The sequence below is a fragment of the Aspergillus lentulus genome (genome assembly GCF_001445615.1).
Source record: "Aspergillus lentulus DNA, contig: Alt08, strain: IFM 54703, whole genome shotgun sequence".
NCBI classification, from domain to species: Eukaryota; Fungi; Ascomycota; class Eurotiomycetes; order Eurotiales; family Aspergillaceae; genus Aspergillus; species Aspergillus lentulus.
This window is the reverse complement of record NW_028322118.1, coordinates 2,171,037-2,191,697: the sequence shown is the minus strand read 5'-3', so window position 1 is coordinate 2,191,697 and position 20,661 is coordinate 2,171,037. Positions and strand designations below refer to the sequence as shown.

The window sequence follows — 20,661 nt, the reverse complement described above, 5'->3', positions numbered from 1 at the left end:
ACACTGCAACACAGAATTGGGGAAAGGTACGTAGGTACCCAGACGATGTAGGAACAGCTAGAGGCACCAAGGCCCTGGCAAGTAGGAAAGCAGAGTGGCAGCATGTGCGGGAAAGCGGTGGACGTGGAGCCTCGTTCCGGTCAAGGTTCGTAAATAATCACAGTCGACCGAGTGCCCGTGGGGAGAGTAGCTGATCTATCAGCGATCACAATGAAGGGTAATGGTCGTCTGGGCTGCTTCAATGTATGAGACCTGCGGAGCCAATCACAGCGCGGTCCGCCGGCACATTTCAGCATCAGGGACTCCGTAAGGTCCAGTTGATCGTCCCTTGTGCATCCATGGATCGATATCGGAGTCGCATTGACGACTATCCAAAATGATCCGCCACTGTTGGAGTCAGGAGACATTACTTGAATCTCGACGAGGGATTGCAATCTGCTCAATGAAATGTTGAGGAGGTGCATGTGGGAATATTGGAAAGGTGGAGGTTTGATGGGAACCAACGGCAGACGAGAATTCAGGTATAGCGGCATTTCACTCTACTGCCATTGTAAAGGACCGGAACACTATGCGATTGCCATAAATTACCAACATAATAATAAGCATTACCCATAAGGAGTATGCACCTCTCTAGATCATGGCTTCCTAGATTGAGTCGTCCTATAAAAATGTTTCGATTGACAATGCATCAAGAGGTATCAGACAAACAGTCATCTAGTACATCTCGCGAGCCCTAAATCCTCAAGAGGCCTATATAGCTAGTTGACTATGTTAACCTACAACTAGGACCCTCTAACAATCCTTGACCGACAGTTTGCTTGGGCTAGCAGACGCTTTGCTCGGTCCTTGACTAGCATCGTCATTCAGGGATTTTCAAGACAGCTCGTCCGTCGATTTCAGCCCTCTCCAGTCTTTGTAGGACGTCATTGATACAGGAAAAGTCAAAACACTGAATGTGAGCCTTCACGTCTCCTGCCACAGCCATACTTAGTAGCTCTTCCATCTCCTTTGCGGTACCAGCGGAATTTCCGACAATGGTGAGACCTGATGACCAAGAGACTTAGCACCGTCCCAAATCGAATGAGCTGGACTTCACCTGGGACGCTACATACCTTTCACAATCATGTCGAACGGGGTTGACGGTAGTCTAAAAGGCTTGTTCGGGATACCAACGCAAACTAAAACCCCCAGACGGCGGAGCATCTGCATGCTTTGAACGTATGCCGACTCACTGTTCGCTGTGCATATCACCGCGTGGGCGCCTAGGCCACGAGTAACAGACTTGACCCTAGAATCAACATCTTCCTTTTTATAATCAAGATAGTCCGTCGCCCCAAGCGAGAGACAGAGCTCCCTCTTTTTGTCCCCACTGGGTCAAGATTCAGTAAGTAGAGCCATTGTTAATTTTACAGCTGACTTTACCTGTCAATCGCAATGACCTTAAGTCCCTTCTTGGCTGCGATCTGGATTCCCCTAAGGATAGAAGTCAATCAGCCACTGCCGCCACCTGTGCGAGACGTTCATACATGTGCCCAAGTCCTCCACCGGCCCCAAGAATCACGATCCAATCCCCCGGTCGGGTTTTTGTTTTCATGATCGACGAGTACATGGCTATTCCCGCTATCCAAGGATTAGTGCATACTCCAGGACTGTCTGGCTTGGACGAACGTACCGCATAAAAGAGGTGCTGCTGTATCGGGGTCCAGCTCGGGCGGGATGATTGTGACATGTTCGGCAGGACTGACAATGAATTCTAATCAAAGTGTCAACCATACTCATCGATCCTGCGGCGAAGGTCAACTCACGTTGGAAGGTTCCTGGAACATTCTGCCTCGGATTAGATCGGTTGAAGAAGCTACAACGCATTCATATAGCCCGTGACAGTGAAACCTACTGCACCAGCGTTCTTCTGATAAGGACAAGCCGTATGATTGATAGCGCAGATTTCGCACTTCAAGCACGAGCTGTAAAGCCATCTGCGACGGACAAGCGCGGTTTATTAGGTTTCGGGTCTGAATTCGAACGAAGCAGGGGGGAAGACCTACCGTATACCAACTCTTTTGCCCATCCAAGCCTCCTCATCCACGTTAGATCCAACTAAGAGATGGGCAGTACATCAGAACCGTTAGAGATTGCAAGTCTGCTCAATGCGCCTCACCTTGCACTACCTTTCCTACTCCCTCGTGACCTGCGACGTCCGTTAACATGAGGGTATCCCCACGAATGCTATGGACATCTGAATGGCACACTCCGGAATATTCGAGCTTGATGAGCACTTCTCCTTGCTTTGGAGAAGGCACAGGGCGTTCACTTAAAATCTCTACCCGTGCACTTGATGACTTTCTGGGTCCAGACACGACTGCTGCGATTTGTGTTTGAGGGACTGCCATGACTGCAATAATGGTGTCTGGAGAGGATTTCCGAGTACGTCAACTAACAAGTATGCAAACTGAAAGCCGTCAATGCCGCACCAGGGTCAAGGGTAGCTCGTATATAAGTATAGAACTATCTGAGATCTCTGCCTGAATTATGGTCGCTTTAACTAAATCAGATAGTTTTATTGTTGATAAATGCGGGGATAATCTGATAGTGGTATCATCAGTATCGCCCGCTCTAGATAGAGCGGGCGATTAAACCGGGGAATTGATTGGTGCACGAGTCAACGATATGGAGCAACCATCGATAAGAATTTGAGATTGCTGTTTCTGTCAACTGCTAGAGGGACGCTGATGCTGGACCATCGATTAGGGAATCACTGATGGACCTGTACTGACAAAATGACACTGAGTCAGCGACACAATACCAGCTATGTGAACAAGAAAGCTGAGCTATTTCAGTGAGAAGACGAAAGGGCGAAGGCTAACAGACACTCCACACCACGCCTGGCCCATTCAGGACTACCGATTGCCGTGAACAGCATGGTCAGAACTTCTGGAAAGCCAAGTACAAGTCTTGCAAGGTCAATCGATCCCTTGCCAAGTTAAATTAGGATATTATGCTAAATTTGCCAAGTCGCAACCAAACCTGTACTGTATAAAAGACATGGACTCCGCGCAGCATAACAGAGTCGGTAAGAACGGAAAGAAGCCGGGGAAGCTCGGACTCATAAATAAAGCAACATTTCCGGGTCTTTGAATGGGGGCATATGGACGGTATATAGAACGCAATGAAGGAAGCAGACGGGGGTCTATAACAGAAATTGAACAACGCCAGCGCTTATGCGTTCTCCGCTTGAAGTGTTTGCTTGGTTACAAGTTAGTACCATGTAATTCAAGTATAGATAAGAAGCGAGCGGGCAGCCAGAGAGGGCAACTTACAACCAACCAGTCCATACCCTCATCTAGACCTTTACCATCAATGGCGGAGCATGCTACGATGCTCCAGTTCCTATCTCGCAGCTCCCCGAGCTTCAGAGCTTCCGAGATCTCTCCGGCACCCTTAGCGCCGGGTTGATCCTGCTTGTTTGCGAACACCAGCAGAGCCGCATCACGCAGCTCCTCTTCGTTCAGCATAGCCGCTAGTTCATCCGCAGCTGTGCCAAGTCGCTCAATATCCGTAGAATCAATGACGAATATAACAGCGGCAGTGTTGGCGTAGTAGCAACGCCAGTAGGGTCGAATGGACGTTTGACCTCCCAGATCCTAAAACAACCGCACCTTAGCAAATTTCATAAAAGTGCAATTATCTGTCTATTCCCATGGCGCATCCAACATACCCAGACATTGAAATTCAGGTTTCTGTATGTGACCGACTCGACGTTGAATCCGATGGTAGGTATTGTTGTGACTACTTCACCGATCTATCAAAGTGCATGTCAGTTAGCGAAACAATCAGAAATCAGAGCATACGTAGATAATTAAGCACCCGAAGCATACCTTAAGTCTGTAGAGAAGTGTGGTTTTTCCGGCATTGTCCTACAGAGTCAATAAAAACAAATTAGCCTTAGACCTGGGAAATTACATGCAGCGCAGAGCATGAGAGCACGTAGGACACGTACGAGACCTAATATAAGGATTCGAATCTCCTTCTTGGTCCAGAAGAAAGACCACAGACGTGATAGCGAGCCTCCCATTGTTGTGAATCTGAAAAGGGACGCTGCAGTTGGGGGTCGTGATCAATGGAGAGGCTGAGGGAGGTGTTTGCGGAAGCGTTAGCCGTGAGGAGCAGGATGAGATATACGACTAAAATGAAATGATAGTAGCGTGGATTTGCTGGAACGATGTAGAATCAACAGTATTTCGTTTCATAAGAATGAAGATAATGAAATATAGAAGATATCAACCGCGCATCACTTTCAGCCTTGAATAGCTGACTAAATCGCGAGTTTCTTGGTGTGTCTTGTGGCAATCATTGGACCGCGGATGAACCCTGCGGCGCCGATCGGCCTGGCCCAAGCTCAGTCGTCCGTCACTTCTTAGGAGATGGGGATGACCTTCTGAAACTATCCATTGATCGGGATTGCGCGGTGACTCTCCTATTCCGCACTAGAGTCGCTACGCGCTTCTCTTCCCAGCCGCTGTTGTCCCCTTGTGCGACACCGATACTACAGCTTTTCCATAAAAACAGCCCTAGCAGTGAATGCTCATATGCCTACTCAAGAGTCCATCTTGAAGAGCGTCTTTGGCTTCGGACCGTGTCACTACCGGACTTCCATCTTCATCTTGCGGTGTACCTCGCAAAAGTCATTTCACCATTAAAGCGCCACCATGGTTGGCAAAAAGTCTGGAAAGGCCCTCAAAGGTGAGGGTAAGTATCCTTGGAGCCGCTTCGTTCCTCAGTCCCCGCGCCGGGCCACCAGTTATGACTGACATTTTCTGATGGCAAGGCCTTGAGAGGACGGATAACAATATGGAGCTGTCGAATTGGCCTCAGATTGCGCCGATCAACCAGAAGAATTACTACACGTATGTCTGACTTGCGCGTAGTTCGATCTGCAAGCAAGGCATTTCTAGGTTCTATCACTAACTTGACAACTCCAACAGTGACTATCTCAAGAGGGACGATCAGTACCTAGCATTCCGACTACAAAATGAGGAGGCGAGGAACAAAATGGCCAAAACGGCCAAAGACCGGGATCGCGCTTTAGCCATGGCGAAAGCGAACGACTTGGGCCTACCCGAAGCAGAGGCTGACGGTGATGGGGATACAAATATGGAGGAGGGCGGAGAGGAGACAACTGAAACATTAGGCTCCAAGGTTATTGTAGTTCATGTCGGAAGCCAGAATCTGCGAATCGGCCTGGCCAGCGACGCACTGCCGAAGACTGTTCCTATGGTAATTGCACGAAAATCAACCACAAGCGAGTCCGAAGACCATGACGAGCCCCATCCGAAGCGATTGAAATTGGACGATGGCTCTTTGATGGAACCTGAGAAAATGCTTGGTCCGGAGGTTCATTCTACCCAAGCACCTGAGTCTTATTTTCGCCGTTTTCTAACCACTTGCATGAAAATAGTTCTCCTCGCAGTATACCACGATGGCAGCAGAACTCAAAGCGCATATGCGACAAAACAAGCGCAGGACTCTACCCAACTCGAAAGAAATGGTTATCAACTACAATCGGAGAACGGTACCAGAGACCATCCCAGAACACAATGACCCGCTGCGTGTCGAATGGACAGATATTACCGACGATGCACCTGAATATATTGTAGGGCAAGCAGCGCTTAGGATACCTGACGACTCGAAACCCAGGTACAAGCTCTACTGGCCGATGCGATACGGATGGTGCAACGAGAGAGACTATGAGAGCAAGAGACTCTTGTTCTTGGACATCTCACTCATTCTCGAGGACACAATCAAAAACCAATTGGGCTTGACCAGCAAGAAGGAATGGCCTCAGTACTCTTGCGTTTTCGTTATCCCTGACTTGTATGAGAAGACTTATGTTACCCAAGTTCTCGAGATGTTGATGAGGGAGTTTTCATTCGCCCGCGTCTGCTTCATCCAGGAGAGTTTAGCGGCCACCTTCGGTGCGGGATTCACATCAGCATGCGTCGTCGACATTGGCGCGCAAAAGACATCCATCTGTTGCGTGGAGGAGGGAATGTGTATTGAGAACTCTCGCGTCAACCTGAAGTTTGGTGGAGCCGATGTGACCGAGGCATTCATCAAGATGATGCTCTTCGACCACTTCCCATATGCAGAAATCAATCTATGGCGCCGCTACGACTTTTTACTAGCCGAGGAGCTGAAAAAGAATGTCTGCACCTTGAACGAAGCAAGTGTCTCAGTGCAAGTGTTCGATTTTCACCTTCGCATTGCCGGTCAGGACACGCGGAAGTATTCCTTCAAAGCGTACGATGAAGTACATCTCGCCCCAATGGGGTACTTCCAGCCCTCGATATTCGACCACTCACGGAAACTCGAAGGAAGAAGAAAATTCATCACGCGGTCGGTGGATATCTACGACGCTCAGCCGAATGATCCAACATCGGGGGCCCAATCTGAAATCTTGACTACCATTGCCCCTCCTCCTGCCAATGGCCAAGTGAATGGTGAATCCCAATCATTCACGTTGGATGTGCAGTCGACTCCGAGTCGCTCGCACCAAGTGAATGCACTCAGCCGTGTCCAGGAGCTGGATGCCACCCCCCGATCTTCTGTTGCGGGGTCGCCTGCTCCGGAAGCGATTGGTACTCCCCAAGCTGGTGGTGCTGGTACCCCACTCCCGGGTGGCCAGGGACAGAGTGCCTCACAGCCTCGAGCACCTACTGTCGAGGAGCGAGATGACGTTCTTCCAGTCTTCCCGTTGGATAATGCAATCCTCACCTCTATTTCGCATGCAGCTCGATCTGATGAGCGTAAGATGCGAGACTTTCTCGGAGGAATCATGGTCGTAGGGGGCGGCAGTCTTGTTAACGGCTTCCACTCTTTCCTAGAAGAGCGTCTCCAGACGCTGAGACCAGGGTTTGCTAGCGAAATCATGGTCGGTACGCCCCCAAGAGACCTCGACCCCCAAGTGGTAGTCTGGAAGGGCGCAAGCGTGTTCGGTAAGCTCAGCGGAACCAATGACAGCTGGATCGGGCAATTGGAATATGATAGACTGGGTCACCGACTGATGGCGTACAAGTGCATGTGGGCTTACTAGCTCTTGTTTTCTTAATGCTGCTTTCTCTTCACTTTCCTTGTATCCTACGGATGACGGAGTTGGGTTATGGACGACACTACGGGGACTATTTCAGAACAATTACGGGTACCTAGCTTATCAGAGAAATTCAATATTGACCCAATGGGACCATGTGATAGTTTTAAGTGTCTGACTATTCACTGACCTGGAGTCTAAACAAATAATGCGTTACATCACATGACGGTGCTGTGCTGGAGATGGTGGAAATATTAAACAAAAAACAAAATACGGCTTAACCTTTCTCCGCCCCTCAAAGCACCAACCCGCTAAGCTATAAACATCAGGCGGTAAATATATGCAGAATGGTTTATCCTACCCCAAGTGAGTCCATCATAATTCAGCATTCCCAGAGATAGTTCAGCTCCCTTACACTTATCAATCTGAGCGCTCCTGTATAGTTCTCGCGCCGCTTAATACCAGCAACGGAGGCCCAGATCTTTCTCTGGTTCCTGACTCTGAAATCCCGTCGATTGCGCTTCCCAGCCAATGTAAGTTCGGCGCACCAGCTGGCGCAGTTCAAGACTCTCCTTGCTGACATTACTGTGCAGTCTACAGTCCCCCTCTTACTGATACGCGCTCGTCAGACTCGAATACTGGAATTGCGGCCGAGATGTCGAAATCCAAGGACAGCGGCTCCTCTGGGAGTTTTCATCAGGAGTACATCGCGTCTTTACGTTATCGGAATGATCTGCCTCCGCCGGATATGCCACCCAAGTTCCTCGATATCCCGCATGAGGGTCTGCAGAGATTCCTAACGCCTGGTTTCGCCTCTAACTTGGCGCGACGTGAGGAGCCCAATATCGATGTTGATGCCGAGGGTGGTATGCCGATAGACCTTGTCGGTATTCCGGGGCTGCATTTGGGCGACGAGAGTGGTAAGCCGAAGTGCCACTTGCTTTTTGTCGCGTATCCCTCAGTATCTAACTCTACGCAGCTATTATGGCACCCGAAACCCCGCAACCGATTGATCCCGCCGACCTTCCGCTGCTTATGACTTTAGACCAGCTCAAGAACCCCGCCCCCAAGAACGCGAACGTCAGTTTCCTTCGTCGGACGCAATATATCTCTGCCGGTCTCCGCGCACCCGACGGTCCCAAGGTCACACCTATCAGAGCAAAGGCCCGTTCCGCCGACAAAGCAAAATCTCAGGATGATCCCATGTACATCAAAAAATACATTCAAAAAGGCTTCGATATTGCTTATCCGGATAGCAGACATGTTGGGGAGGATACACCGAGCAGAATCAAGGGCCACACTCCTACCAAAACTGAGGTCGACGCTTGGGCTCACCCCGTTCATCCTGACAATCCGAAGCTCAAGCCGGTTGGGTTCTACCCTCTGCTCCCCGATCTACAAGGATTCCCGGACCCCGGAGGATTCGTTCAGTTCAAGTTCGACAAAGCGCCTGTTCAGGGTGTTTCAGGGAAACGGGACGAGCGCATGGACGTGGCCATTCTTCTTCCTTCCGCACCAGAAGAGCGAGTCTGTCAGGAGCATGCGACCAAAGCCGCTTTACACAAGTCGAATCCCGAATTGTACCCTGATCCCGGTCCGATACCGTGGGATTACGATCTCTTCTTGCCGGAGAAGAAGGACGCGGCCAAGGAAGTCATTGCGAGCCTACGGCTTTCGAACCCCGATCGCGACAGTGAAGTTTTGTACACTCATGAAGGAACGGATGGGACGAGGTTCCATCGTTACGAACGCATGCGCACATACGCCACTAGTGCTCAGACCCTCGGCAATGACTCGAAGCAGCGCGATGTCGCTCTGACCCTTTTCGATCCAGCGGAGGCGAAGGAAGGACAGCAGACAAAACAGAGAGGTGCATACTACTATCCTATCCTCGGAAAGACCCGTCTGAAGCCCGAGCGGGCGCGTACCATTGCGCAGGCGGGTCTTGCTCCCACGCGGCCCAAGACAAAGGAGGACCAGGTAGACCAAATTCAGGTTGTTGTCCGCGATCCAGATGAGGCAGAGGTATACAAACGCTCTCTACATAGAGCGGCCATTGATCCGAAATTTGCAAAATCTCTCCCCCCGCCTCCCGAACCTGAACCTGCTCCTGAGCAGGAACATCCTGAGACCCGCGACTCTGACCGAGGAGAAGAGGCGGCTGAAGATCGCAATCACCAGCCAACCGCTGCAGATGTGAGCGACGAAGAAGACAGGATGAGCGACGAATAGACCATTATTTTTGGTCGATTTTGCGGCCTATGCTCTTGGCCAAGCGGAGCATTGTTTCCCATCGTTGTAACATTTCAACATTTCCATACCCATTCCATACGGCATACCTTGAAGATATCTGAGGGCTTTGGGCCTTTAACTCTCTAATTTCGATGTATTCTTACGCAGACTTAGCTTCAGGCTGACGCTACTTAGCAGTGGTTGGTTCGTCATCGATGTTGAAGCAGCAGGATTACTGGCGTTCAAAAGGCGTGAATGAAATTGGAGTCGAGTAGATATTCTGGCAATTACATCTATGAACTGATTACTTTTGTAAAGCTGCGGCTATCTTGAATTCCTTTACCTCCATAGCTGTGAATGCCGCACACCGCTCGGAGATGGTGAAGCATTATGCCGGGAATATCCCTGACCGCCCGCTGCATCCGTTGACGCAAGAGGAACAGAAGAAAAAGCGTCCACCGAATTGCGAGAACTGGCTGGTTTAATCGCGCGGGGAATCGACCGCTGCTTTTCATTTAATACTACGGGTGTACTGTTGAATTGGGCTCTGATTTTGTTACCTGAAGGTGAGTTGGTGATATTTTTGTTACCGGATGAATTAGTGAGGGCTCCGAGCTTACGGTCCAATCGCCCTTGAAACGGGTCTACTATGTGTTGGGCTTCAACGATATCATATCTCTGACTGGCCTGTAGGACTACTCAATTGGGCTGATCAAGCACCCCCTGGTCAGCCAGAGTCGACATGGTTGCCAATTCAACCAGTTTCGCCTGGAGATCGGCCGGTTTGAGGGCCCGCGCCGTGCCGTCATTGCGATGCTCCCATCGGTCCTCAATCCTTCATAGACAGGCCGCTTTCCAGCAACAAGGTGCCGTGCGCCATGCCTCAGGCACGACTAGCGAGGCAGCTGAGGCCGTAAAGGAGGCCCCCAAGAAGGCTGGCCGCGGCATGAAGAGAACGGTGTACGGAACATCGTTGGTACTTGCTGCGTTGGTGGGTTATGTGTATGCGACGGATACCAGAGCAAGCATCCACCGCTACGCTGTGGTTCCTCTTGTTCGGATGCTTTATCCCGACGCGGAAGAGGCGCATCATATTGGTGTGGAAGCTCTGAAGACGCTCTACAAGTATGGACTTCATCCGCGGGAACGCGGCAACCAGGACGGTGACGGTGTGTTGGCTACTGAGGTAATACAGCCCTGACATCTATAAGTGTTTATTGCTTAGCCGGATTTGCTTTTGCAGGTCTTCGGGTATACGCTCAACAACCCCATTGGCATCTCGGGCGGGCTTGACAAGCATGCTGAGATTCCCGACCCATTGTTCGCTATTGGCCCCGCGATCGTTGAAGTTGGCGGCACGACTCCCCTGCCGCAGGAGGGCAATCCCCGACCTCGCGTGTTCCGAGTGCCGTCTCAGAAAGCCATGATCAACCGATACGGCCTGAACTCGCTGGGCGCCGACCACATGGCGGCCATCCTAGAGAAACGCGTGCGGGATTTCGCCTATGCCAACGGGTTCGGCCTGCACGATGAAGCGGAGCAGCGGGTCCTCGACGGTGAGGCTGGCGTCCCCCCCGGCAGTCTTCAGCCCGGACGGCTGCTGGCCGTGCAGATTGCAAAGAACAAGGCGACGCCCGACTCGGACATCGAGGCCATCAAGCGCGACTATGTCTACTGCGTTGACCGCCTGGCCAAGTACGCCGATATCCTGGTTGTGAACGTCTCCAGCCCCAACACGCCTGGACTGCGCGACCTGCAAGCCACCGCACCGCTGACCGCCATCCTCAAGGCCGTAGTGAGCGCCGCCAAGGGCGTCGACCGCAAGACCAAGCCTTATGTGATGGTCAAGGTCAGCCCGGACGAGGACTCGGACGAGCAGGTCTCCGGCATCTGCGACGCCGTATGGCATTCGGGCGTGGACGGCGTTATCGTGGGCAACACGACCAACCGCCGGCCTTCCCCGCTGCCGCAGGGTTTCACTCTTCCGCCCAAGGAACAGTCCACGCTGAAGGAGACGGGAGGCTACTCAGGGCCGCAGCTGTTCGACCGCACCGCTGCCCTGGTGGCCCGCTACCGGGCGCTGCTGGATGCACCACCCGCTCCGGCGTCCGATGCGAATGAGACCGACCAAGCCAAGGAACTGGCAGCGGCCGTGACGCGAGTTGAGCCTGACGTGGAGAACGTGCCCGCAGTCGAGCCGCCTACTCCGACCAATCGGCCGGCGCGCAAGGTGATCTTTGCCTCTGGAGGTATCACCAACGGCAAGCAGGCGCAGGCTGTGCTGGATGCGGGAGCCTCTGTCGCGATGATGTACACAGCTGTGACGTATGGTGGAATCGGCACAGTCACTCGAGTGAAGCAGGAATTGCGAGAGGGAAAGCAAAACCGTCAATAGACTGGAGAGTGGATATAGCGTTCAATTATTGTAAATAGCCAGCATTGTCAACGATCATAATGATCATCCTTCAGATCTTCACATCAAAAGTTCTAGACACGCAGTGAGTTCACTATTGCTCTCGCAACGTCTCCTCCACCTCCTGCACCACCTTTTTGACACCATCAATCTCATGCGCAAACCGCCCCAGAAACATGCCATCAACCGCCTTCCCCAGCCCTCCAGCCCCCCACAACCCCGGCCCCGCGCTCCCCCCATACAACACCCTCACCTCCCCCTCCCGCTCCCCAATCACCGCCCTTATCCCCTCCACCACAGCCGCAACATGGTCCACCCCAGCAGGTTTCGCTTTCCCAATGGCCCAAACAGGCTCATACGCAAAGATAACCGGTGCCGCAGCGGGAATTGCACCCAGCACTGCGCGCATCTGCACCGCACACTCACGCACCGCCAGCCCCACCGCCTCTGACGCGATCGCCCCCGGCGCGGTAACCTCCCCTATGCAAACGAGGGGGATGAGTCCCTGGTCAACAGCAGCAGCCGCCTTACGCGCAATCTGCTCGTCCGTCTCGCCGAAGAGAGCCCGGCGCTCGGCGTGACCCAGCTCGACAAGCCGGACTCCCAGCGAACGCAGCGAGGCGGGGGAGACCTCGCCTGTATAGGCGCCTGCGGGCTCCCAGAAGCAGTCCTGGGCGCCGAGGAGGAAAGGTGGCTCGGGGTCGAAGTCGGAGGGAAATTGGGAGCCGGCGGCCCAGTCTTTGATGATCTGGGCGCAGGGGTAGATCGTGAGATAATCGGGGATGAGGGCTAGGAGGAGTCTGGAGCGGTTTTGGGGGAGGACAATTTTGTTTCTCGGGGCTAGGAGGTCGCGTAGGTAGGAGAGGGTGCGGTCGGGGGTGAAGTACATTTTGAGGGAGATGATGAGGAGGGTTTTGGGGAGGGGAGGGAAGGTTGGCTTTGTGGTGGCCATTGTATTGTCTCTGGTATTGATAGTTGGGGTTGAGGATTGTGCTCTGTTGCTTGCAGACTTCAGCTGTTGACTTAGCGACTGGTAGCGAAGGCAGGATGAGAGCTCAGATACACCCGTTGGATAAGGTCTGATAGGTACGATCTGGCTGCCATTGAGGTGAGTCAATATTGAGGTATGACAGGAATGTCCCTCCTCGTTGTTTGACATACCTCTAGGGATGGATTGTTAATGAGAAATAATTATGCAGTGTCTGATCTGGTGATGTCACTGATTCATCGGCATCGCTAGTAGCATGTGTTTCAGGACTGACACCTCTCAACACAAGGAAAGTGTTGACGGACTGACAGGGAAAACAAAAGATCTAAATCTGAGTCTCATCAATATCTGCTAGTCATGGGATGCTTGTCTGCTCCAAAATCGGCGCAACTCCGATGCCTCGAAGCTGTGGCTGTACGGGAGGCTTGTTTGGGATATCCTGTACGGTTATGCGGGGATTACAACCTCGGTACACCTCCTTGATACGTCCATGTATTAAGCTTAGGCTCCAAAATTCCTCCCCTGGATAGCTGGACAATGATGGAAAGAAACGGAATGAGATGGATATGGATCCTGGAATATGCACCTATATTGTTAGGGTGAAGCCATCCCGAGGAGCCGCTTGGGGCCTCTTCATTATTGGATGTTAAGTAACTGACGAATGGATAATACGCGCTTGGCCAAGAGCAGCAAGCCGAATCTATCGAGTTGAAATACTATGAAAGTGGGTTGGGGAGTGGAGCATCGAGTAGCAGCTCATGAAGCCGCGACTGTCCTTTTTGATATATACATAGTAGCCTGTGTCCATCATGTGCTTTTCTGATATGATGTTATTGCGCGGTGTGTTGTCCCGCTGTCGATCACAAAGTACCTGTGACCTGGTTAAGTTATGAGAGGAAGGGGCAGCAGTAAATCAACTTTTTGATACTGGACATAAATACCTCTCTTTCTGGCATGGCATCTATGTATGTGGGTCCCTAATACTAGCCTAGCACTAGACCACTCCAGAAGGGTTTCTATGGAACCCCAGAATAGGTATTCCGGGGTACAACAGACTCACTGTCCACTACTCTAAGCCGTGGTTTCTTTGCCTAGATCCCAAGGAGTCAGTTTCCGATTTTAAGACAACACCGGGCGGATGGAAGAACTGTTTCCCAAGAATTGCACGAGAACAGATGGACAGGAGTGTCATGCCTGGCAGCATGAAGCAGGATAAGCATACTAAACCGTCATACTTTTCAAGCCAACTCAGCACCAAAGTCTCCTGTGTCCGAGCATGGATAGACGACACTCTAGCCAGGGCCAATCTGTCCGTCACTGGTTCCTCACCCTCAAACAAGATCCACTCGGCATCCTGATATACTTACCTCTCAGAGTCAAGATAATGAAGATCAGCTGTGTTGAAGGCGGTGTTTCTGGGCTGGCGTCATACTGCAGGACGGTACAAACTCTCATGCTATACAACTATCCGCTGTGGACGTTGCAGGATTTATCCTAAATCATCCGAGACACGCTCGACATTGAATGAACTGCTCTTTTATTTGTAGTGGATAATAATACCGACAATAATGCATCGATATCCATAGTAATCCGTCCTACCGGATATGGCGCCACTGCGGGGCATCGAAAGCGTTCCATCCTCCACCACGGTCCATGGCATCTCTACCAATGCGTCTGACACTCGGATTGTGGGGGTTTCCATCCTACATCATCCTATGAGGCCGTCTATCAGAAAAGACAATCGCCGCAGATGTCGTGCAGGCAAGAGTCAATAGTCCAACTGACTCGACCCGACTAAGTTCAGCACCCACCCAATGCACGGGACAGTCTCCACTGGCGCCCCCAGATACTGTTGCGGCCGAGAATGGAGGTGTAAAAGCACCAGCAAAAGCTCTCAGGACAGAGATATAAAAGGCGTCTGCATCCCCTTTTGTCATCGTTCAAGTGGATTCCTTTCATCGGATCTACGCCGTACATCTGCGTCTCTCAATCTCTATATCCACACATTCCACTTTCCTTCTCCTTCTGGCTTCTACTTTGTCATCATGTCTACCGATCTGAAGCCCCTCCGCATTGTTATGGCCTGTGACGAGGCCGGCCACCCCTACAAGGAGACCATCAAGGCCGCCCTGGAGAAGAACCCCCTGGTCGAGTCCATCACTGACGTCGGCGTCAACTCGACCTCCGACAAGACCGCCTATCCTCATCCTGCCGTCGCCGGCGCCAAACTCATCAAGGAGGGCAAGGCAGATCGCGGTCTCTTCATCTGCGGCACCGGTCTGGGTGTCGCCATCGCCGCCAATAAGGTCCCCGGCATCCGCGCCGTGACCGCTCACGACTCCTTCTCCGTGGAGCGCTCCATCCTCAGCAACGACGCGCAGGTCCTCTGCTTCGGCCAGCGCGTCGTTGGCATCGAGCTGGCCAAGAAGCTCGCCAACGAATGGCTCACCTACCGCTTCGACCCCAAGAGCGCCTCTGCCGCCAAGGTCCAGGCCATCACCGACTACGAGCGGGAATTTGCTGCTGCTCAGTAGACGGTTCAATTTGAGGATTGGCTCGTGCAGCCGTCAATTGGTGACGAACAGCCATATCTTCCTTCGCATATATAAACCGTCGGTTGGACCGATTTATACGTGTATACACACATAATCTTTGTTTGATGTTATCCAGCGAATCAATGATACCAGGACTGGTTGGGATGAATTGGCAGGCCGACATCCCGTCCGATGTCCATCGAACTATCTTTCCCCTGTTGATAAAAGATATTTACAGAATAGATGTGAATTAATTTTTGGGGAATTTCTTTTCGTACATACTCTTGTAGGTCCACACAAGTAAGCAATCTGATGCTTCAGTATACCGGCTGAGTCAGCCATTCCGCTCGATGATTCCGCGGGGATCCATCGGCTTCGATGCATTTGCACAATGACTGACAACCAGACATCAAGTCCAGCATCCATAATTATTATAAGGAATGGATAACCGCAGCCTGCTCCTCGTCTCCAGCGTGAGGCATCACTCCTGGATTTTCGTGGGCCTGGATCCGCCGAATAGACTTCACCACAGGATACCCCGGACTATGCAAATCGGCTCATTGTTCACAGTCTATTGATTTATCGATTGCATCCGCTCGATCATTTTTCGGTTACTCTAAATCTCCGGGACCAACGTGCGTGTGCCTGTGGAGCAGTCGATACAAGAGTCTGAAGAGCGGCCCCACCGTGATCGGTGTCCGTCTAGGTGCGTTGACTGATCACAATTCACCGAGTCATTGACTCTATCGCTTCATCAATTTGTGATATCCGATCACCCGGCATGTCCTTCGAACTAAAAGAGAAGGGCAACCAGCTCTTCAAGGAAGGCGACTATAATGGTGCGGAGGAGCTCTACTCTCAAGCGTGATTACCCCCGTCGCCCATGTCACGGCCGAGCAGATCTGACTTTTGTGAATTGGCAGTATCCAGAAGAACCCGCGCGAACCCACCTTTTTCACGAACCGTGCCCTCACCCGGATAAGGTTGGAGAAATGGGCAGGCGTGGAACACGACGCGCGCACGGCGATTGAGCTGTACGGCTCCAAGAACCCCCAGAGCCACAAGAGCTGCTGGTACCTCGCGCAGGCGCTCCTGGGCCTCGGGCGCCCGCAGGAGGCGTACGAGGTAGCCATCGATGCCTACCGAGCAAGTCTAGCCGCCAAGAGCGCGCAGACGGAGAACCTGTCCAAGACGGTCCTGCGGGCCAAGCAGCAGATCTGGGCTGCGAAGGAGACTGCCCGGCTGCGGGAGATGAATGATACTCTGGCGACGGTGGAGTCGCTGATTGAGGCCGATCTCAACAGAGAGCTTGCGGAGCTACAGGCGAAACTGGACAAGGGCGAGATTGGACAGACGGGGTTCGTGGAGGATCAGAAGGCGCTCCGTGCGGATGCGGAGAAGAATATCCAAAATGTCCGGGAGGCGTTCCGCATTGCGTCCAATGGAGATATCCAGGAGAGGGTAAGTGGTTGTCCTTGGGGGAGAGTGTTCCTTGTGGGGGATGGTATCTTATGATTTGCTACAGGTTGTGCCCGATTACCTCGTTGATGGTATCACTTTTGAGATCATGCATGATCCCGTCATCACACCCAGCGGCACCAGCTTCGATCGTATCGGAATCATCAAATACGTCGAACAGTCCGGCGTGGACCCTATCACCCGGGTGCCCATGACCGTCAACGATCTCCGGCCCAACTATGCGCTGAAAGCTGCGTGTGAGGAGTTTCTCAACAAGAACGGTTGGGCTGTGGACTGGTAGATCATGGATATACTGGTGTGATTTTTTTTGTTTCACTTCTTACGATGTATTCTATGAGTTGCCAGCGGAATACCCTGCTCTTTTCCTTCCTCTTCCTTTCTCTTCTGCATCGAAAGGCGTCTTGGTCTGGATGGCACGCGCTCTGCACGGTGCATGGATGATTTTGTGAAATTTGGCATAATGTTTGGATTACTTTCCCCATGGTCACTTCTTTCATGTGATGAGATGACTTGGCATAATGCGCATGTCTACGTTCTGTATGCTTAACATATCAACTGACATATTCACATGCATCTCCTAATAACTACTAGTCTAGGCTTTTCAAAGAATCCTGTAAATGGCTTGGTGAATATCAGAAGTGGGCGGAGGTCCGCGACTTTCATCAAAAACCTTTGAGCGAATGGTCGACCACTTTGAGAACAGGCGTAGCCATCTTTTATACCGCTCCATAGTCGGTTCTCTTCCAAGCCAACGTTTGTTGTCTCCTAAGGTGCCAAAAGGGTCTACAGTACTTCTTCTGCAAGGGGCGCGTGGGTGCAAATGCTCCCGCCTTGCCTATCAAAGGGGCCGCTCAGCACAGCCGTCTAGACATAGTGTGCATGCTGCTGAATGCGAGGACTGTAAGTTCCCGCCAGACAGAAACGTGGTTCAACGCGCCATTTCTTTGGCCAAAGAAAATAGTCTTCCTGCCAGGGTTGGCTTACTCGAGCGTCACTGTACGGGAGGAACAGATCACATTGAATGAACCTTGACCGAGATATTAGCTAACAGAATAACGAAAAACCATCTTGTGATCCTTCTCATTGAGTGGCAGGTCGGTCTCGAGGACATAACAAGAGCTCACTGACCTAAGCAGATGCTGGAATACCTTACTCCTTTTCATGCTTTCCAAACCCTGCGTACTCACATCTCCGTCTATCTATCCATGCGCCACAGAATCCTCACCAAACACCCTCCCCTTTTCTGTCTGCTTCTTCTCTCCATTCATCTCTCCTTTTCACCAAGGAAGAGAAGAACACTAGCTTTGTGTCGACATCTCAAGCATGGCTCCCACTGCATTGACCTCGGGCTGTAAATTCTGCAGCCAAAAAGGATAACCTCCTACGAGGTTCTGGATATAAAGGTGATCCGCTACTGTGCAAGGAACAGAAACTTTACAAATAGATCAAGACGTACCTTGGCCATCTGCTGGCCACGCTCGAGAAACGACTGTTCCGTTTACATATTGACGGACACGCCGCTTGGACTTTGGGCTCCAGAGCCCCGTGGCCCGTTTGGCGTAACGTAAAAGAGACCTTTGTGAACTCGAGACTTCCCTTCGCGACTGGATCGACCGCGTGGAACTCAGTTATTCGGCCCTTAAAGCGAAAGTTGTGAGTCGTGGATAGGCGGTTGGGGGAAATACTTCGTCAGAAGACCGCATTGCGCTCTTGATTGATCTTTACTAGCAGATAAAAGCTCGAGAATTTAAAAGCGATGGTCTTCTGAAGGCCGCCCAAGCGGTTGAGGTTAAAGGGAAGCCATCTCGCACTGGTTGCTTTATCCTCCCGGGTGTGATCAAACAATTATAGCGAGCTAGCTGGAAGGTCCAATGAAGTGCCGGGAAGGGCAGGAGATGGTCTCTGAAAGAGGCGGACATTTTTGCTGAAGCTGAGAAAAAGAGGGGAATTAATCTTGGTCATATGTGGTAAGGCTATTCTTAGAGCAATATCTAAGGAGAAGGCCAGGCGCGATTCAGGTATACTGGAGTATAATCCTCAAGAAGGAAGCGGATTGATAATGTTAATTAGATGTTGGCGGTGCTAAAGCCTCTTAAGTTAGTCTCACTTGCAGGACCTTAACACTTACTCAATTTTCTGCGTAGTAGTTTATAGCTATCAATTGTAAACGCTGATTATCCTACAAAAAGAAACCTTTGGGGGAGTTTGTTTCTGCATGCTGCTGGTCACTCCAAAAGATTCCGAAACGACTCTCAGGCCCGTCTGCTTGACAATTGTCCTCAAAGCGAGCACTTAAATGATGCCCTTTTTCAAAGACTTCATACGAGCAACCGCGCGGAAGACGTTCACATGACATGATGGGGACATGGGGAAGCTATGTGTATTCCCAATAACCTATTATCATGTCTCAGCGACGGACGAGCAGCACCATCGCAACCACTAATAACTTCCCTTGATGAGATAGATTACCAAGAGAGTCAGGAGATATATTTCTCCAAAGTCTGCAAGAAGGATGATGATCTGTCAGTCCTTTTGAAAGGTCTAGTCCTTGAGAAGAGCCGTCTTATATGCACAACATATGAGGCATCTTCGCTGTAGGACCTTGAAATCTGTCTGTATACCTGAGGAGCTTTTCATGCCTGTATCAGTTGATGAATGCTTGTTTGAAGGTGCACTCCCACACGCTGTGTATCCGAATCCGACCCAAAAGCACCTGAACGCATTGCACAGCTGGCACATTGCTGGGATCAGCCAGCTGATTCCATGGAACTTTATAGGAACCCCCCGGAAACACATGCTGTGGTCATCTGAAGAGGTAAACCTTCTACTGAGGTTGAGAAGGGACCAGAAACGAACTTGGTCGGATGTGACAAGGCTTTCTTCGGACCAATTTTCAGGATGGAGCCAGGGCTCTAATCAAGTATTTTGGAGTTTGATCCTCAAGAATAATGGAGCACATTAACACGGTATACCTTTCCGTGTCTTGACTTTTTCCTTCTCTGTTTCCGGGCCTACACACCGCGGTATGTAGTTGTACTTTAGAATAATAAGCTTGTCAAACCACAGAAGTTGCCGAGTTCTGACGTAGCACAGTCTGAGTCTGTAAGAGTCTGTTTATTTACTCCCTACTGCCCCAACGGATTCAGCTAATCAACCCCACCATCCATCCCACCTCCGCTATTTTCACCCCTCACCACTTCACTCCTAATCCAAGTACCTACAACATACCACTCTATCCAATCTATTTCATCAGCTCAACGGAAACAAACAGAAAGGAACAAAATGGCCTCCCTCACCGACTTCTTCACTGCCTTCGACGCCGCCGCCTCCAAGGAGAAATTCACCCCCGCCCTGCAGTCGTCCGCCGCCTCCATCGACAAGGCCGCTCTGCAGGCTGCCCTCGACGCTGTCCTCGCAGCCGGCGACGACGCAACCGCAGCCGGGAACGATGCCGTCCTGAAGGCTGGTTTCGAGTTCGCGACGGAACTGGTTAAGATGCTTGAGAAGGAGCCCGGGCCGGAGGAGAAGTTGGGGGTATGGCCTCCCCTGCACCCTGGTATAAAATAACAGAGTGAACGCGGTGCTGATGGTTCTTAGCTGTACAAGTACTTCAAGCAGGCGAGGGGCGAGAAGCCTGCTGAGCCGTCGTTTTATCAGATGGAGGTATGTTTGTTCAATTTTACTGCGGTGGATCAGGGACGAAGGTGCGGGAGGCTAATGTATGCACAGGCCAAGTTCAAGTATAATGCCTGGAAGGAGGTTAGCCACATCAGTGCGCAGAAGGCGCAGGCGCTGTATATCAAGCAGGTGAACGATTTGATTAACAAGTACGGCACCCGTGCGTAGATTGCACGGTGTGGTTGTGGATGTGGTGGGAGGATATACGCTACGTATGGAGTATAAGAATGAATCCAGTTACGCAATTATATGA

At 51.4% G+C, this 20,661-nt stretch overlaps 7 protein-coding genes across 7 annotated transcripts; 5 read left to right on the top strand and 2 right to left on the bottom strand.

Annotated features, from left to right (window-relative positions):
• Positions 1 to 859: 859 nt before the first annotated feature.
• On the bottom strand, positions 860 to 4,072 carry ALT_3970 (ADP-ribosylation factor-like protein 1; the record flags this gene model as incomplete). Its single annotated transcript, XM_089599662.1, has 10 exons — positions 860 to 1,044; positions 1,113 to 1,369; positions 1,423 to 1,473; positions 1,527 to 1,620; positions 1,673 to 1,753; positions 1,806 to 1,827; positions 3,318 to 3,641; positions 3,716 to 3,799; positions 3,876 to 3,914; positions 3,998 to 4,072. The coding sequence occupies 10 exons, from the start codon at positions 4,070 to 4,072 to the stop codon at positions 860 to 862; spliced, it is 1,212 nt and encodes a 403-aa protein (XP_089456000.1).
• Positions 4,073 to 4,706: 634 nt separating this feature from the next.
• ALT_3969 (putative actin-related protein 8) lies at positions 4,707 to 9,316 on the top strand (the record flags this gene model as incomplete). Its single annotated transcript, XM_033564645.2, has 7 exons — positions 4,707 to 4,746; positions 4,826 to 4,904; positions 4,983 to 5,391; positions 5,456 to 6,992; positions 7,528 to 7,617; positions 7,678 to 8,004; positions 8,064 to 9,316. 7 exons carry the CDS (start codon positions 4,707 to 4,709, stop codon positions 9,314 to 9,316), a joined length of 3,735 nt encoding a protein of 1,244 aa, XP_033420536.2.
• A 742-nt stretch (positions 9,317 to 10,058) lies between these two features.
• ALT_3968 (dihydroorotate dehydrogenase 2) lies at positions 10,059 to 11,711 on the top strand (the record flags this gene model as incomplete). Its single annotated transcript, XM_033564643.1, has 2 exons — positions 10,059 to 10,502; positions 10,560 to 11,711. 2 exons carry the CDS (start codon positions 10,059 to 10,061, stop codon positions 11,709 to 11,711), a joined length of 1,596 nt encoding a protein of 531 aa, XP_033420534.1.
• Positions 11,712 to 11,823: 112 nt separating this feature from the next.
• On the bottom strand, positions 11,824 to 12,681 carry ALT_3967 (triose-phosphate isomerase; the record flags this gene model as incomplete). The annotated part of the gene is made up of 1 exon (XM_033564444.2): positions 11,824 to 12,681. One exon carries the CDS (start codon positions 12,679 to 12,681, stop codon positions 11,824 to 11,826), a length of 858 nt encoding a protein of 285 aa, XP_033420335.2.
• A 2,081-nt stretch (positions 12,682 to 14,762) lies between these two features.
• Positions 14,763 to 15,251, top strand: ALT_3966 (RpiB/LacA/LacB family sugar-phosphate isomerase; the record flags this gene model as incomplete). The annotated part of the gene is made up of 1 exon (XM_033564445.1): positions 14,763 to 15,251. The coding sequence occupies one exon, from the start codon at positions 14,763 to 14,765 to the stop codon at positions 15,249 to 15,251; it is 489 nt and encodes a 162-aa protein (XP_033420336.1).
• A 781-nt stretch (positions 15,252 to 16,032) lies between these two features.
• ALT_3965 (putative U-box domain protein) lies at positions 16,033 to 17,010 on the top strand (the record flags this gene model as incomplete). The annotated part of the gene is made up of 3 exons (XM_033564446.2): positions 16,033 to 16,115; positions 16,175 to 16,712; positions 16,777 to 17,010. 3 exons carry the CDS (start codon positions 16,033 to 16,035, stop codon positions 17,008 to 17,010), a joined length of 855 nt encoding a protein of 284 aa, XP_033420337.1.
• Positions 17,011 to 20,012: 3,002 nt separating this feature from the next.
• On the top strand, positions 20,013 to 20,576 carry ALT_3964 (acyl-CoA-binding domain-containing protein; the record flags this gene model as incomplete). Its single annotated transcript, XM_033564447.1, has 3 exons — positions 20,013 to 20,264; positions 20,328 to 20,393; positions 20,460 to 20,576. 3 exons carry the CDS (start codon positions 20,013 to 20,015, stop codon positions 20,574 to 20,576), a joined length of 435 nt encoding a protein of 144 aa, XP_033420338.1.
• Positions 20,577 to 20,661: the final 85 nt, after the last annotated feature.